Source organism: Limulus polyphemus, unplaced genomic scaffold (assembly GCF_000517525.1).
Source record: "Limulus polyphemus unplaced genomic scaffold, Limulus_polyphemus-2.1.2 Scaffold10, whole genome shotgun sequence".
Lineage (NCBI taxonomy): Eukaryota > Metazoa > Arthropoda > Merostomata > Xiphosura > Limulidae > Limulus > Limulus polyphemus.
The window spans coordinates 1,692,249-1,711,677 of NW_013665620.1; the positions used below are offsets into that span (position 1 = coordinate 1,692,249).

Consider the following 19,429-nt stretch of genomic DNA (forward strand, 5'->3'; position numbering starts at 1 on the left):
TGTAATGTTGTCAATATATATGTAATATCTTAGTTAAAAATTGTCTAAAGCCAATTTTTAATTCTCGAAGGAGGGAGTTGTAACGAATTTGTTGTTCTATATTTATTTGAATATCAACGTTTTTTTAGATTAAGTTTATATTTTAAAACATGCATAGCTTATAGTGTTAAATATGTATCGCGAAACTTCCGCATATTCTCTAAAGTTGTAGAAGAGTCTCGAGAGAAAGAATCAACAATATATGTATATACTTAAACGTTTAAATGTAGCTCAGTATTGTTACGTAAGACTGAATTTTCTAGAAAACTTTCCCATGCTTATAAATACAACCAACGCGACGCACCAATAGAAGGGTGTGTCTATTAGAAGTTCGCTATAATCAGTGTGCTATAAACTTCGGAAGCTATAACTGTGATTGTTATAATGCTTATCAATCGGAAAACTTCATATATTTGACCAGGAATATTTATAAATTTCGAACATTACAACTCATTTAACTAAGAAAGTGCACTTGAATTAAGGAGATAAACTCGATTTCTTTGTCTAGTCGACAGTACTACCTTGTTACCCTTTTTCCCTCATAGCACTTACTGGATTTAGCAAACAAACGTCATCCATTCACCCAACAAAGAATATTATAGTCAGTGATCCCTTTAACATGGATGCGCTATGTTTCTATAATATTCATTGGGCAAAATGGATATTGTTTACTATGTATAACAAAGAAAGCAAGTAGAATAATGCAGTTTTAAAAATTTTCTGGACCACGAGTTTATACCAACACTGTAGATGTTTTGGATGTATTTACACATCCTTTTAAGTTATATTAAAAGCGAGATGCCAGGGAAATCATATGCATGAATCTTCTTCCTTAGAAAAACGTTGTGGTATTCTCAGGCTCTCAGTTGCAGACTTGAATATGAGACCAAACACCAAAATATCATTTATGTAGGCCAGGCACCTTCAATGTAAGTTCCATCAGCCTTCCAAAGTGGCAGGTGCATTGCACAGGCTGATTGACATTGTATCGTATAAAATACAGTTATAATGCATGAAAATGCAGGCTGTAAGTATAATATGGGGTTGGAAAGTAATATCATGAAGTGAAACTTTGTAAGTCACTTTAAAGCCTGTACTAAACGTGTAACTGAAAGAAGTCCCTAATGAGAGACAACGTGAATGCTAGTAGATTGTGATGTTCAAAAGCAAAGATTAGCAGGAACCAGTAGGAACCAGTTTTGCAGTATTGACCCCATTCTTTCCTACAGAAACCAAGCTCAATCCATGTGATAACCAAATGACTGGGTTGGAAAGCAAGCTGTGTTGGTTTTTGTCTGGTATAAATGACTTTCATGAAATCAGCCCCTTTAGAAAAGCTCTGGGTCATACTCTTGAATTGTCCTGTTAGAGGATATAATGACACTAAGCAAGGATGGTGTCAGGTGTGCTTAAAGCACTAGTAAAATATTACATCCCTAAACCAAAGACAACTTTTCTGGAATTTGGATCCTCTCGAGAATTGATTAGGTTCCAGGAGGGTCAGAGCGAAAAGGGTCACAGGAGGATGCCTACCATAAGAGTTCTAACTACCAAGTTTGATGGCTACCACTGCTCCAGATGAGTCAGCTGGTTTCGCTAGTCCACCACCACCAGCACAGAAGGAATTTGCCATCAGTGAGAGGTATCGATGTTGACTGCCAAATAGACATCAACCAGCCAGTGGAGACGAGGCAGTGTACCTCCATCTCAATGATGATCAAGGTTCTGAAGTGGTTCTGAAAACAGCCCCAAAGACTGCAAAGAATGAAGCTCCTGACTAAACTATGCCTTATGTTAGAGCATATACTTATATATAAGTGAGTGGCATTTCAGCAGATTGCTGTCAAATGGCCTAACATTTGGGGTCTGTACAACTGATAGGACTGGCTGAAGCAGAGAGCTCTGCCTCCATTGTAGCTGAGGGAGGAGGTATGCCACTTGTGGGCTGAGTTGGCAGATACCAGGACAGTCCTAACCAAAGTCCAGGATATATTATGAACCACCACAATGGCAAATCAAAAGACCACCACCACACTCAAATATCTGCTGGTGGGATTAAGGTGAGAGGCAGGAGTGCAGACTCCTGCCAGATCTGAGTGAGTGTATATATTTAGTGTATTATTTCTTTGAATTGTGAATCGTATATTACGTATGTAGCTCTGCGTTTTTTTTCTTCCGTACTTGCTATTTTTCTTTCTTTTCTTTTTATGTGTATTTATAATGTTTCAGAATAAATGTTGTCAACCAGTGTATACTTTTAATATGACTGACAATGTATGGTTGTTTTGAAAAATTAGTTGTATATATTGTTTCTATGGTATTTTTTGTAGTTTGTTTGTTTGTTTCTACATTTTCAGTGATTGTCAGGTTTTGTTGGGCAGAGGATTCTTTACAGTAGGTGTCTGTGACTTGTTGGCGATACATTTCAACAACAAATGGACAGCACACAATCCACTTGTTTTAAAATAATATATTCAAAACAAGTCAAATGTATGTACAAAAATTCATTACACTATTGGTTATCACAGTTGTATCCAGAGCTTTAAATAATTATCTCTTTTTCGTCAAAGTCTACCCATGCCGGTTCAGTTACTTTAGAAAAACCCGTTGACAAAATAAATTATTCTTTTCTGTCTCTGTTATTACAATATAAACTGTGAAACTCACTTTAGAAACCACTACTACACTCTCTTTATGGCTAAGCTCACAATCACGCAGTCTAACTTCACTTTTTTCACATATATTTTCACTAACATACTTTAACTTAACTTAGTTGGTCGCCTATAAACATATATATATACATATTGCCCGACTGAGGCCTAGAACTACAAACTACGAGATGTTATGATGTAACAATACTCACTTAAAGCAACGAGAAAAATTCAAAAGGTTCGAGTAACATGACGTCAATTCACAACAATTGAACTATACAACAAATGATTCGTAAATATAACTTACTTTAACGCTCACACAATATAAACTAAATAATACTCTCGTATTAAACTTAAAATGATTAGTCGTGTATATTTAACATTGATTGTTATTGTATTTCTGTGTTTAGACTAATTTTTTTTGGGTTGTATTTGAATTTTAGTTTATATTGATTTTTAAATCCGATATTTTGAAACACGATTTTTTTATATTTTGTCAAGGGGTTTATCTTTCATTTTGATTTTATTGTGTGTTTCATTTTTATAAAGGGTATTCTTGGATGAGTAAACATATGTATATGTGTTATTTTGTGATACTATACTTTAGTATCATGATTATTATTGTTAAAAGGTATTATTATGTATTAGTAGTAGTGTTGAAATGTACCGTAACATCGTTAAAGAGTATTTCGTTTTATAACATGAAAAGTGTGTTATAACTTATCATTGTTAAAGAACATTTTAATGTTTATTAAATTATATCTTTGGGAATAGTTTGTTCTTTTTTTGTATCGTTTAATCATTAAAACTATCATCTGTGTTAAAGGTTGTTTTTTGAGCATATACTTGTGTTTTTTGTTAAACTTATTAATCATTGCGCATTTGTTCTTTTTGTAAAGGACTTTTTGTAGTGAATCATTATCAAAGGATTCATTTTTATAGTTTGGTAATTTAGATAATATAAAAAGTTGTGTATCAATGTTCAAGGGTTTTAGTTGTCTATTACAAATTGATCTTTGTTAAAGAGTTGTGTCGTTTGTGTTGCACGAAATGTTTTCAGGGACAAAGTAACATTACAGTACTTCTTTGCCAACGAGTGTGTGTTAATTTAATTGGTAATAAAGTTACTATTAATGTCAGCTTGAGGATAAGCCCGAAACATTGATTGGGAGAGGAAAAGTGTTGTATGCTGTCACATCGTTCATTTTCTTCCTTTTTACTTTAGTGTAGAATTGTTTGAAAAGTTTTTGCTTATTTCTAAGCCTGTGCAGTTTTCTCATAGAACATGGTCATTAATTTGATTTCATTCTAGCTACGTTTGTTTTTTGTCATCCCCTTGAAGATAACACCTGGTCTGGCCATGGAAAGTATAGTTGTAAAACTGCAACTTATGCATCAAGTTCAACAGTAGTGTCCTCCAATGGTAAGTCAAGTAGTGTCGCGAGATTACATCCTCCCCTAAGTCTGAATAGGAATGATCAGTCACTTGAACCACGAGTTGCTCTGCGTAAATCTGATATTACTGATTCAAATTAATAATGTGAGGATTAGTCAGGCTGGTAGAAGATCTCAACGAGTGAGTAAGAAACGTCATCTTAAGTGATTTTGTCAGCTTGGAAATAAGTCTTGAGAGAATAGATCCAGCCTGTTCAATTCACAACTCCAGTGTGACACGCAAGTACATGCACTGTGTTTACGCTTGAATATATATTGTTTAAATCGTTTTTTATACCATGTGACTAGTAATTTATTTCTTAGCATAATTTCAGTTAGTTTTAGTGGATTTCAGTATTACTACACAATTTATCTTGTCGAGTCTTCCATTATATAGTAGACCTACTTATTTTGTTAGTACTGCTTAATTATATCTTCACCATTTTATGGCTTCCACCACAATAAGCCCCAGATTTTCCATCTAAATCTCTTGGGGACCTTGTACTCACAGGACTCCGTGAAGTCAATTTTAGCTTAAGAATTAAGTTGGATCATATTTCCACTAGAAAAGTTGAAGCTTATACACGTATATTTCAAAATTATATAACCCTATGATTCATACCATATTTCAGGATGAAGAAACTGTAAATATTTTGTTTGTATGTATTTGTACACAATTATTGCAATCATTCACTAGTCCACCTATTTGCACCATGATCTGGCCTACGTTTATGTAGGTATGTTTTCTACAGTTTATTTTTGAATTAGTTTGTAATAATAATATTTTGCATAAGATGATTAAGGTAGTTGTTATGAAAAGTGTTTTTATTATTATTGAGCTTTTCTGTAAAGTAGTCAGGTTTTTCACTTAAAAAATACAAAATCTGGGCTTTAAAGTTAAAGTCAATACTCCTAAGACCGAAAATCAAATACCTTAACAATACAAGTTTACTAATAAAAAAATTAAATAATTTTCTGAATTATTGTGGCTCAATTGATATTTTGTCGATATTTGACATATTTATTAGCTGTTATTATCATTTATGAATTATCGGAAAAGAATGACCGAAAAGTTTGGTTCTTCCATGTACCAGAATCTGAACAAGAAGTGGTTGTTTTTCTTTATTATGCATAAGTTTTAAACAGAATGCTTAAAGTTCTATTAATTTCTTCCCTGATTAAAGTATGAAAGACATTTAGGGTTACTCTTGATTGGCCAAGAGTAACCCTATGTTTGTAGTTCATGCAGAACATAAGCAATGTAATAAATTAGATTTCATGTTTGAAGTAACTGTGGTGTCAAAAGAACAGATAATTTCCTATGGTTTCACCAAATGTAAAAAAGTACTCTTAGAATTTAGCAAAAAAACAACAACAACTACAAAAAACAAATACAATTGTACGTTTCACAAATACTTCATTTATTAACGACCATGGTTTCGCCAATAAAAGCACCATCAGATACAGAGTGAAATGGCTTGTAAACTGGTCAAAACTGCAACAGTGTATACATAAGTCAAACAGGACGTTCCATAGAAACCAGAATTAAAGAACATTCTAGAAGCTGGGAATTAAGAGAAATGGATTCAACCTTTACATCCCACCTTGTTGAAACTGAACACCAATTTGATCCGGGAAAAAACTGCAAACTTTTACCTATTTGTGAGAAAGGTAAAAACCTAAATAGCCTGGAAATTTTTAAAATAAATAGAAGTCTAAAACAAATCCAGAAACATTTCTAAACAACCAAAACAAATTATGCTCCTCCCCACTTGTTTCAATGTGAATGTCAAGGTTACTTCCGGTTCTTTGTTTAACATATTGTCGGAAACTTACCTTGTTAGTAGTATGTAGTTATGTAAGTATATGGATGTGTTGGCCTAAGGATTCTTCTACAGACGGTTTTATATATTAATTATATAAAAAATAATTTTTATTAGGGCCAAACAATATTTACTGTGAAAACAATTATTCTTCATACGTCTGTGTTTGTAATATATATATATATATATATATATATACATATATTTCCATAAACTTGCTGTTATATTCAGCACAAATTTACACAATGGACTATCTATGCTCTTCCCACCACGAATATCGAAACCCAATTTTTAGCATTATAAACCCTCAGACATACCCCAAAGCCACGGAAGGGCTTTTCCATAAATATAGATACTGTATGCTTTAGTGATTCAATAGCCTCATATGAATTGAGGTATTTTTGTGTTGGATCGATACATTTAACAAACTAGACTATTTATTAACAAGAATTAATGTTATATATTTATGTACTAGCTGGAGTACCCGTCCCCTGGACGGAAGTTATGTACATTCATGATTAATGAAATATTATCTTAGGACATGAAAAGTTGCTTCCCTTATATGAGTTGTAAAAAACGCTCATGAAAACTGCAAAACACAAAATGTAAAATCACAAGTTCGTACGTATTTTCGCATGGACCTAACAAACCTTCATGCCAAATTTGGTGAAGGTCCATCAACAGGGTGCGAAGTAGTAGTAAAAAACGTACATAAAAACAGCAAAATACAAATCTGAAGATTTGTAAGTACCTCCGCACGGACCTAATGAACATCTATACCAATTTGGGTGAAGATCCATCCATATCCTGCGAAGTAGTTACTTGGACAGACAACAGATACCACTATTATATTTATTCTTATAATTATTAAAATTTAACATTCTAGTTTTTGTATTTTTTTCAATCCATATATGTCTAGAACCAACTTAATCTATTTTCAATTTTTTGAACTTGCAAATCATTAATAACGTTCTCTGGGTCGACTACAATAACTGAATTGACCTGATCGTGTAATGTTAAAATTATCATGACTTGAATAAGTTTATAATGTTAAACGTAACAAACTCTCAGCTAATAAATACCTTCAACACTAACAAATTAGTTTTTATCTTTAATGATATTGAATTAACTAAACATTGTAAAATTGGTCTTACTAAATATATATATCTATATATATAGATATATCGCTAGGTGAAAATTGTTTTTTAAATTAATTATTGTCTATAGAACTTCAGAAAAATACAATATAAGTAAATACTAGCTTGTAAGGTGCTTTAGATTACAGTACAAACTATACTGATTTCATTGAACGCAACCTGCAAATTAGCTAAAAATGAAATAATTGAAATAAAAAATTAATAACTGAAACAGATTTTTCTTTTAGTGAGTTGAATAGCCTAGCAGTTAGCAAAGAGTAAAAAAGTTAAAGGGAGCTGACATGGCAATGGAATTTGCCAACGTTTTACTTTTCCATAATTAGTATGTGACCATATTTTTATTCAAGAAATAATTTCTCGTGAACGTGTTCTTCATTTAGGTTACATTTTTGTAAAGAGGATGCAGTCAACTCTACCTCGTGTCATTCTCTATTTTGGGCAAGTTACACACCAAAGGAGTCACTAATAGCTTATACTTGCTCCGTTAGGACTATATTATTACTTTTGGAATGCATGCCATGCCTGGAAGTAGGGTGAAACATTGCCCGCACTAGTCAGTATAGGCAGGGGATAACCTACCTTTGAATTTATAATGAATATGAAACTGATGTGGGTAACTCAGGTTTCTATGATATCGAACAAGGGTAATGTTATACTTGATTAAAGTTTGATATTGCACAGTTTTATCAGACCATTTCCTGAAGGGAGTGACTTTTTCCTTTCTCTAACACCCAAACAAATATTCTAAAAAGCTGTTATGGTAAGGCTTAGAAATTAAGTATGTTTCAAATTAAGATTTCAGTGTAACAATAAAGATTGCCCTTTTTTTTTGCTAAAGAGATATGTCCAGTCTGGTGATTTGTTGTATGCGCTTTCTTTCAATTCTCCCGTTATCTGGGGATTTTATAGCTTGCCTGTCAAATATCAGTAAACCTAAACACCACACGTTACTTGTTGACTCATAGTTAAACTTGAAGTATTGTAAACCTAGAATTTTGGGCACAGCGCAGGTTTGTTTGTTTGTTTGTAATTAAGCACAAAGCTACACAATGGGCTATCTGTGATCTGCCCACCACGGGTATCGAAACCCAGATTCTAGCGTTGTAAGTCCGCAGACATACCGCTGTTCCACTGGGGGCCGCACTAAAGCAAATCAAGAACATCGCGTTGATATTACGTGGAAAATATTAAGTTTACTTCTTTATTTTAACATGTAAGCACTGGAACTTGAAAGTAATGATACTGCATATGAAAATAACATGTGCTTAGAACTTCAAAGTTACTACTATTATGAACTTTATTGTATTTCAAAGACGTCGGAACCGGGGATACTGTAGAACCTCACTTTTACATATTTGATTTATTTAGCAACTGTAAATTATATTATTATATTAATTTTCTGGTAGGCATGCCCTAAGACCACCTAGATGGAGCTGCTTTTAGCAGTTCCTTATACTTTCGATCTCTCAATGTAAAATTTGCATGTCTAGCCTAGCACCCCACACTCTAACATCTTCCCACACCACTGTATATATAAACGTGAAGAAAAAGAAGCTATTATATTTTTTAAAAGAAGTATAACTACTGGAAGTGTTTCAGTTGTATATCATCACGTGATAATCTCATTTATTCTCTAGAGATCTTCTGCAACTATAAGAAACATTTCTGAAAGGAGAAAGATAAATATTGAAATAAAAATTAAGCAAAATAAAATACATTTTCACGGAAATTCATTGTCCAGTAACTCAACAGATGGCAGTAAATGCACTTATGAACAAGACAGTATTTTTTTTTATCATGCAATGTATGAAAATTGAAATAAAGATACCATTATATTGAAACTGACTTCGTTTTTTTTTACACAAATACGATAGTGGCAAAATAGTACATATTTAGTCATGATAAAAGGGAAGGGCCCATAAAAACATGAAATTTTACCTGCAAGCTAATGCTAAAAAATAAGTATTTACAATGGACGTTGTTTCATCTGTATTGGAAATACTATTAGGTACATATGTAAAAGTCGTCTGTTGCCACATTCCTTACTGTTTAGATGTTGTTCGAGTTCTGTGCATCACAACTTTTGCTATATTTAAGGTGATTTTTCTATTTGCGTGTATTCAGTTTCAAAGTTGAACTAGTTTCAGTCTTGAGTATTTTGTTTATTGTTATATTTTTTTTATATTTTGATCAAAGCCACAGTGAGCTATATGCTGTGTCCTCTGCGGAAAATCCAACCCGTCTTTTAGTGTTCTAAGTCTGTAAAGTTACCACTGTCCCACTCAATAGCGGATCTAGAACACATCTGAAGGAGGCAGGCAGTTTGTATTGGGGGTGCCATTGTCACTGTGTACGAAAGCATATAAATCGCATATTAGCCCCGAAACCTATCGTGGTATCGTTCAGCAGTAGAGCGGATTAATCGGTTTATTCCTTGTGTAAACTTACTAATCTACTTACATGAAAAATTCGACTGTAGATCTTCTTACTCATCTTGGACCCTGCGTGCTTGTCTGCTCGACATTTTCCGGTTCCTAATCTTCCTATTTTATAATGACCGCTCCGTCGTTTGTACCATACAATATCATCCGGAGGTTGCGGTTCAAAACCTCTCAATAACTGCACATAAATATTGGCGACACGAATACTCTCTTTTACAGGCTAATATGATATCGCTTGTGTAATTCATTCGATATGGATTGCTAGGTTGCCTGGCTATCCGATATTTTGCCGTAAAAAACCAGTATAAACGCAACTCAAGTTATTGAAACCTGTATGCTGCCTTTCGATAAAAAATAATAAACCTTTTTTTTTCATAAGAAAATAGAGTGCATAAGCAGTATGACCCTTGAAAAGGGTCGCATCACCCATAGAAAGGGGGGCGCCAGACCCATGTCAGATCAGCGAATGTAGCTGCTGGGGGTAGTTGCCCCCTCAAATTCGCCACTAATCCCATGGGGGACATTGTTATATGATAAATATTAAAATATAATATTGTTAATAGATGGAGCTGGCTTTTTTACCGTAAAAAGTTGTTTATTCGAATGCATGAAGATCAATCAATCTTTTTGTATTTCGAGGTGTTTAAACGTTTCATCATTTTTATGCAAATGTACAGCGTTTAAGAGGTAACCACTAAACAAGTCTACACGAATTCTTTGTACATCCTACGTATTAGCCAGTAAAATCACAACTTCCTATAAAAAGTTAATCACATGGTTAACAAGCAAAAGTACCCGTCCCCAGTGACGGGAAAATTTTAAGTTAAATTATCAATTTAAATTACTTCGTGGACTATAAAAAAGGTTAATTTATGTTGTATTCTTGGTTTCACTCCGAGCCAAAGCTCTGAGGTACTTATATCGCTCACCGCGAAAAGTAATTGCTAAGCATTTCAGTCATGCTAAGAACCACTTGACAATAACATGCGGTAAATCTACATTTTTTATTTTTTAAGTTACTTCACATTTTTAAATGTGAATGATAGTGTGATTAATTCCTAACAGTTTAGTATAGAATATCCTGCTTGCGAAATACAATTTGGCATCACCATTATTCATGCCTGTTCTCCCGTCATTTTAAAAATGAATGTTCAGCTTTGTCTGCGCGCGCAAATTTTCAAGCGCAGCGCTGGAAACGGCTGCCCTAAACGGGAGACAGACGAACGCTCGGACAGATAGTTGCAAGCTAAAAGTTAAGTTATTTAATGAAACTGAACACTTTTGTAATTAAGAGACCAATAATGTTTTTATCCTGCTGCTTGCAAAATGGCTTATAAAAATCACAATGTTAGTGGGATTCCATCCAACCATGTTCAGAGAATACAATTGTGTCTTGTATACAACGAGAAGTTCGGACCTAAAGGGAGAAGGGGTATATCAGAACCATGAAATGGTGAACTAAGAAGATACCTTCATATCGAGAAGAAACCTTCTGTCGAAGATGATGTCTTTTTTATCAACAGTACGACTATTCGAACCGCTTTCCACATAACCGGGAAACTGATAGAAGTAATCCAAGTTACACTAACAGTGAAAAAGTAATATAAGTTACATTAACAGTGAAGAAATAATCCAAGTTGCGCTACTTCTTAAGATTTCTGACTCAGCTGACTGTTTTACCACTTGTAGCAAGAACCAACTATGTGTTTCGCATGGTATTGTCAAACCTGCTAGAGCTCGGTGCTGCAAAAGTTACCTGGACAGACAGCAGCTTATACCCAACTTGATAGGTGTAAAGATGGAAGATCATACAAGATGTAATAGGACTGATATGGTGGGTCGTTTGAATAACACACATGCATCAGCAAAAATATTAGGTGAAATATACTTTTGTAAGCTTGACAAGCTAATTCATGGTGGATAGTTTATCAGACTGGATTTGATGATCTGCCTTCTAGGATTCCATTTCTGATGGATACACATATAAGATCTGTACGAAATTATACTATGTCATCCAACAGAATTCTGTATACATTTTTTGGTTTGGACAATATTTTTGTTGTAACAAAAACAATACACTAGACTTGTTCTCCTTTGATAATCGACTTTTTTTTCTCAATGCTAGATTTTATCATATCAACCGCTAAGAATTAATATCTAATCGTCCTCTTGGATTAGACCTTTTAGAAAAACAGAACAAAAACGTTGCAATCCTAGTGTTAGATGTAATGTGTGTGTATATATAGAAAAGTACTAAGTATCTTGCTAATGGACAAAATAATGATGTAGCAGTTACTTCCCACATATATTAAAATTATGTTGTAAACATTCACACCGGTATACAAACACATTTCGTGGCTGTTTTGTGGATACAGAATTTAGAGATGCACTAAGACTCATTTAAGAATTGGCTGTGAAAATTTAGGTGCCATTTTTTTTCTGCAAAACAAGTGTAATAAGCATCCTACAGAAGAATTCCATCTTTCAGATATTGTCATAAAAGTGTGTTGGGTAGTAAAAGTAATAAACGGTCATATAGAACAACAGAAGCTACTAGACACGGTGTCTGGATTGTCAGTGATATTTGCAACTGTTCTCATAGAAAACACAAAAGCTAATTCGTGTATTGCACAACGCATGTTCCAGATGGTCAACCATCTCAACACACCTCAAGAAACTGTAGAGTACGAAGGTTTAGCGTGAAAGAGATCGACATAGATAAAGCTTAAAGCAGGAAAGACGACTTTCGACTTTTCATAGTTGTGTGAAAAATGTCTAGGCTCGTTGACACTGGGTATATACCAGCTGAAACAGGCGGTACCATGAACACAAGAAAATCTGTCTGAGGATGGACCGTATGGCGAGCGAGTCATTAATGAAAGTGATGTTCTTCAACATGCAAAGATTCAGTTCCACCATCTTGGTCCGGCATAGCCAGGTAGTTCTGGTGCTCGACTCGTAATCTGATGGTCGTGGGTTCGAATCCATCTCCCACCAAACAATATCGCCCTTTCATCCACGGGGATGTTATATGTGAATAGCCTAAGAGTTGGCTGTGGGTAGTGCTGACTTCCCTCTAGTCTTTCACTGGTAAATTATGGACCGCTAGCGCAGATAGCCCTCGTGTAGGTTTGTGCTAAATTCAAACCAAACGAAATCTACCATCTTTCAAGTAATTGTTCTCTTTCTAGATTTAACATGACAATCAGAATTACCCACTTATGCTAGCATAATATTGCCTGTCATGTGCAGGCATAATAATATGGGCGTGCTATGCGTCAGTAAGTAATATGATTCCTGTGACTTAAATTGCACAATGAACACAGACTCACTAGGACATATTTCGTATTCGAAGATACTCAGGAATTAGGATGCTGAGATAATAATTATTATCAATGATACTGCAGTTCTAATGGTACACGTGATCCCCTGTTAAAAATATCTTAAGTATATCATTATTGTTAAAAACAAATAGTAATATTAATAGTAGGAGATACACGGTTCCAATTTGCCTCCCGGTGGAACAGCGATAATTATACAGACTTACAACGTCGGAGTCCGAAGTTTGATTTTTCGCAGTGGACAGAGTGCAGATCACCCATTGTGTAGCTTTGTACTTAGAAAACGGCAAATACTGCTCTAATTTTAACTAATAGTATAGAATAGTTATAGTTTTAACTAATAGTATAGAATAGTTATAGCTTTAACTAACAGTATAGAATAGTTATAGTTTCAACTAATAGTATAGAATAGTTATAGTTTCAACTAATAGTATAGAATAGTTATAGTTTCAACTAATAGTATAGAATAGTTATAGTTTCAACTAATAGTATAGAATAATTATTGATTGTTTTACAACCTCACAAGCTGAGTAACAAAGTCTCTGTACTTGTCCATCTTGTTTTGGTTCTGAAAAAAAGTGTTCCTGACCCCCCCCCCCCCCAGAGCCCTCTACATCGCCCTTTGGGTACACGCAGAACTTGTGGATATGTAAAAATCTTATAGTTTATCTATGTACCGAAGAACGTCCAATCATTTTTGTAAATTGGTTTAAGGTTTAACTCAAAACTTCATAATTTTTGCACGAACTTGCACTTTATTTGAAATGTTCAAACCTTTCCTATCCAAATTTATTCCAAGACTCCTTTACAAAAATTCAACACAGAATAATGTAATCAAATACATAATTATCAAACAGAAACTGTTCAAAATGTGCCAGTAGTTGAATGAGAACATATAAAATACTTTTGCTATTTATCAGCTGGATAAATTAGTGTTGGTGTCATTTTTTAATATTTAAGTGAAATTTAAGTAAAGTATATATTTGTACAAAAGTTACAAAAGAGTAGATTGCGTTTTTATTTTATATGAAATACTCTAATATAAAGAAATAAACTAAAACTACAATCTTATTAATTATTCTCCATAAAATGTTATTAAAATAATGTGTTGCAATAATGAGCATATTTCAAGGAATAATAATGGCAAATATATATATATATATATTTAAAGAATTACATGCTTTATTATCAAGAAATTTACTGCAAAAAATAATAATGGAATTCAACATTCGAGTTTATTTTTTCGTTGAGTTTATGTAATAGTGCTTTTACTTGTAATTTATTTAACATGCACAAAAGTTTACTTCCAATAACTATTATGTTAAGTACACGAAGTAGAGAAAATGGAAATAACGTTTAAACATACAAATATTTTCTATTTTTGAAGTTACATTAAAAAAATCACATCATGTATTTACATCTAAGATTTATACTTTCGGGAGGTATTAATACTCTTCAAATGAATGTTGTATTTACAATATTTTTTTACTCTAAGAGATTGATTTAAATAAATGTTTCTGTACATATAATCATCCAAACATTTAGATAGATTGTTTTGCCTTAGGATTATTAAGTTTAAGACAACACTTTTATGCGGAGAACGCTCCTCTTGAATTTTCTCCAAGGTCTGGCAATGGAGGTCTTCGTTTTTCGTCTGTAATACTTATGTTTGGTACAGAGAGACAAGGATCTTGGGTGATTTTGTAATTCATCTGAGGTACGTGTATATCAAAATGCCCCTCTTCTTTGGCATACCAAGAGTTGGCATTTCTCTCCAAGTTAGTATCCTGACTCTCTTCCCAAACAATAATGTCTGGTTTAACTACATCAAGTCGAAGTCGGTCAATTTCTTGTGTCAGACCATGTTGCCATTCTTCAGAGTTGAAGCATTGTATATTTTGAGATACATTATTCTTTGCTTCACGCTCTAACGACGATGACATGCTTCCTTCCTGCATGAATAACCTTGTCTGTTCCGATTCTTGCTGACTTTCGCCTGTATCCATAGATGTCGACTCCTGATTGTTGTCAAAAGAAGAAATGCAAGACGTTCCCTTGATAACGTATGGAAGATCAGGAGATAAGATCATCTTCGAGCTGATACAAGATGAGGCATTGTCTGCAATGTTGCTGCAAAAATATTCAAACTGTTCTGCAAAATTTATGGTGGTTTTATCTTCACAAGAGACTGGATATTGCCAATGTCTCGTCGAAGCTCCATTTGACAGTTTCTGATGATCCATATTTTCTAAACGTGATGTGTCCTCTTGTGAACAATCGGGATTCTGGAAGGTAATGCACAAATGTAATAATTATGTCATTTAAACGGAAAATACATTCTTCCTATTAAAGAACGGTTTTCACATTCAATGACCTTTTGAACATATTAGGTTTATTTGAAATAACAGCATTAGTCACTGCAGGTGTAATACCTTTTTACCATTATAAAATATGTGAAAGAAAAAAATTTTCTTCAAAATGTAGGTTGTCTGTACTGCGTTTTTATTTGTAAGTATATGTTCTCCTACAAGTTGTATAAATTTTGTAAAATAAAATAAAAACTCAAGAAGGTGTAATATATTATAAAAAATATATTTTTCAAATTGAATGTCTTTCTTATGTTTGTGTGTGTGTGTGTTTTCGTATAGCAAAGCCATATCGAGCTATCTGCTGTGTCTAGCGAGAGGAATCGAATCCCTGATTTTAGTATTGTAAATCCGAAAACTTACCACTGTCCCACCGGAGGGACTTTTATGTTTGTGAGATATGTTTTCGCCAGGATGCCTTCTTGCTGAAATAATATTTTTTAGTCCATTATCATAGAATTTCATTTTCCTTTAATGCAGATCATTAATTTAAAATGGGCCCGGCATGGCCAGGTGGTTAGGGCGCTCGACTCGCAATCGGAAGGTCGTGGGTTCGAGTCCCTGTCACACCAAACATGCTCGCCCTTTCAGACGTGGGGGCGTTATAATGTGACGGTCAAAGAGTAGCCCAAGAGTTGGCGGTGGGTGGTGATGACTAGCTGCCTTCCCTCTAATCTTACACTGCTAAATTAGGGACGGCTAGCGCAGATAGCCCTCGTGTAGCTTTGGGCGAAATTCAAAACAAACAAAACAATAATTTAAAATACTATGGTTAATAAGTTATCGAGCATTCTAGTAACATAATACATGCGTCGGAAACCACAGAAAAAATAATAACATTATTTCATTCATTATCATTTCTTTTACTTGTACACTACCCCCCACCTCCAGTGGTTCAGCAGCAAGTCTCCAGACTTGTGACGCTAAACATCGGTTTCCCATATACCCGTGGGGGCCACATCACAAATAACCCATTGTTTAATTAATAATAAGCAAACAAAATACTCGCCATTGCAGATTTCTAAACATACCAGACGAAATATATTTTGCTCCCTCTTAAAGTATATTGTCCACAATGTCATGACGCTCATATATTTTCTCTAGTGCATAAGAACAGAATGCTTGTTTAGTTTCTCGTTTTAACAGAAAACAAACAATAGTTCTTTAGAAAATCGGTGTCATTTTTGTCCATATGCTATATTTGTCTCGCAAAATGAACAATCACGGGCGTATTCGTGTTGACATCCTGCTTTCAGTTATTTGATCAACCACAAATTCTCGCAAAAACGTCATGCAGACGTCATCCTTTACTCTAATCTAAAAGCATCTGTTTATATGACTAATGTGCCGACTTTTGTGCCCACCTGCCTTATTCTGAGTGCAGTAGACTCTCTATATACTACCCTGATAAGCCAATCAGTGCTATATTTGTTGTCAGCGTGACGAAGTAGACTTCTATGTTGAGAGCTAATAAATAATGTCAGGTGTGCTAAATGACATCGCCGTAAGCCTGCTTCTTACAGATCACGTATATTCTTCAATCTGTGCTCTTAATTCTTCTGCTGTTTTACTTCATTTACAAGAAATTCATTTCCATAATCAACTTTGTACCAGTTACCTTTAAAGTGTTCTGTACTGAATAACATTATCGTATATAATTCCAGATTTGAAAAGCTGTTTTTTTTTCTTAGAGATTTTTTTACTAAAGTATTTTTGATGGTAAAAAAGATTTGAGATTAGCAACGATAAAGATTGTATTTTCCAAAATAAAATGTTCTTTTGAGATATGTATTCTCTATGTATGCATATACGTAACACGATGAAAAAATATAGGACCTTTATTCAAAAGTATTTCTGTTTATCTGTAAAATATTCATCTAAACTCAATACAGACTTCATTATGTGTTTCATTTAGTATCAGTACATTCCAATGTTTTACTTTTGAAGGCATTAGAGGAGTGATAGTTTAGTGACTTATATTAAAAATACTTCTAATATTATATGGCATTAACAACGATGGTGTGAATATTTATTATCATTCATGATACCGCAAATATTTTTGGATAAAATTTAATTAAGCTATGATAGATTAGTTAAGATTAACTATGGAATAGAGCTTGGGAAGGGTAATTAGTTTTAATGAATAAAAATTCGCTATATTCGAAGACCGCTATTCTATATTTGGAACCGAATGAATAAATCAAAGGCACATGTTACATTAGGCTTATTTTGCTTCTAAAGTAATTTAGTAGGATTAAGATAAGTTTACTAAAATAAAACACATAACTGCAAAATGGTTAATCTATGTTCAAAAAAAAAAAAAAAGATAATGTTGGCGTCATAAAGTTAAACGTTTACGTCACTGAAAAGTTCTAATGTTTTGTTTCTAGATTTAGGCCTTGCTTAACAGTCTCCTACGTGTAAGAAATCAGATATGTAAACCTCAGTCAAGTATCACGTGTTATCAGAGTGTTTTGTTTTTGTTAACAATGCAAAAGTTAACTTTAGTGTTTGCTGAAAACCAGTGCATACGATCTCTGTCGCTTCAAGTTGGACTTGGAGTATTAATTTTTCACCAACTAAAAGTAGATATGTATTTTCTTCCTACCTCCACTTGTTTCTTTTTTAAGTAAATTTAAGGTCATCTTTAAAATAAGATAAATCCATGCTTTCCAGAATGAGTATATTACCTCAGCCTTACTTACAAACTGGTATTTCCCGAAAACACATACATAAAGAATCTGATAGATGAATTTTAAGGGAACAGAAATATGAAATTCATTCATCTTTAAGTAGAATGTCATACAAGCAAAAATTTAAGTTCTGGTATAATAGTGTTAACCAATGTGAGTATAATTAGTTAGCAATGAAAGTAAAAAACAGAAAAAGTTGTTGTTAAAACGATTTATTTGTTTATTTGTAATTAAGCACAAAGCTACTCAATGGGCTATCTGTGCTCTGCCCACCACGGGTATCGAAACCCGGATTCTAGCGTTGTAAGTGCGCAGACATACCGCTGTGCCACTAGGGGGCATGTTAAAACAAACTTCTTTCACTTGACAACAAAACTACAGACAGAAAAACACCAACGTTATAATCACTAGCGTTTCGTTAAAGTAACCATGTAAAAATTAGCAAGTTCATTTATCACAGTCTAATATAGATTCCACCTGGTGATTTATTTCCCACACCTATCACTATTTTTTTCCAGTTTTTAGTTGAGTCTTAGAAACGAACTGATAATTGCAATTTTATAAACATTGAAAAATATTTTAAGTGAAAATATATATATACATAAAACTATAAAAACACAACTTAAAGAAATCTTTAAAAGTCTTATCAGCATCCGTGGAAAAATTCTAAAATTAATTAAAGTATATAATAATTTGTACGTCTAATTTAATGATTTAATATAACTATGCACACACATCATAAGTTACCAGCTTAATTACAAATTTATCGTACAAAAATGTTGTACCTATGCGGTTTGTAATTTTGCATTTGTTGAGTCAATGTAAATAATTAAATAAAAGTATAACGTTACCTGTAAATGCATAATGGTAATTTCACTCTAACTTCTTAAGCAGTATTTGAGAACCAGCTTTCTAAACCAACTAACAGATAGGCGTAAAATAGATCAATGAATGAGTTATTCTGGCACAGCGGACCATATAGCTTCCTTGGGACTGTATATTGACGTCACATTGACGTCAAACACACGCTTTATGTACGTTGCAAGATTCGACTCTGCGGACAAGTTATAGGATTCTGTCGCTGTGTTAAAAAAGAAATGTTGGCTTATTTAACCGAGATATCACGTTTTTCTCTTATCTATAATGAAAGAGAAGTTACATTTCAATATATTTCTATTGTGTTGCATTATTAATGAAACTATAAAGGATTTTATGTTTCATGATGTAGTGGGACGATGCAGTAACTGTAATGCCAAAAATACATATATTTTTATGTTTTCCTTATTTTGAAGTACATATTTTCTGGCGATGAAGTCAAAGATTAAGGTTTTGAAGACATAGAAGTTCAATGAAAGAAGCTGATTTCGTAACTATTTACAGCTGTATGAGAGTCTTTTTTATATTAAAGAAACATTCCGTTTCTCGTTTTTCTTCTGTTTTTAAAATCGTTTGTAAAAATAAATCCTACCAGTTTGGAATCGATT

General features: G+C 33.6%; 1 protein-coding gene across 1 annotated transcript; it reads right to left on the bottom strand.

Annotated features, from left to right (window-relative positions):
* Nucleotides 1-14,099: 14,099 nt before the first annotated feature.
* On the bottom strand, nucleotides 14,100-18,893 carry LOC111085040. The gene is made up of 2 exons (XM_022382032.1): nucleotides 18,797-18,893; nucleotides 14,100-15,171 (listed from the first exon to the last, which is right to left on the bottom strand). The coding sequence occupies exons 1-2, from the start codon at nucleotides 18,806-18,808 to the stop codon at nucleotides 14,476-14,478; spliced, it is 708 nt and encodes a 235-aa protein (XP_022237740.1). The 5' UTR covers nucleotides 18,809-18,893; the 3' UTR covers nucleotides 14,100-14,475.
* Between the last annotated feature and the right edge of the window lie 536 nt (nucleotides 18,894-19,429).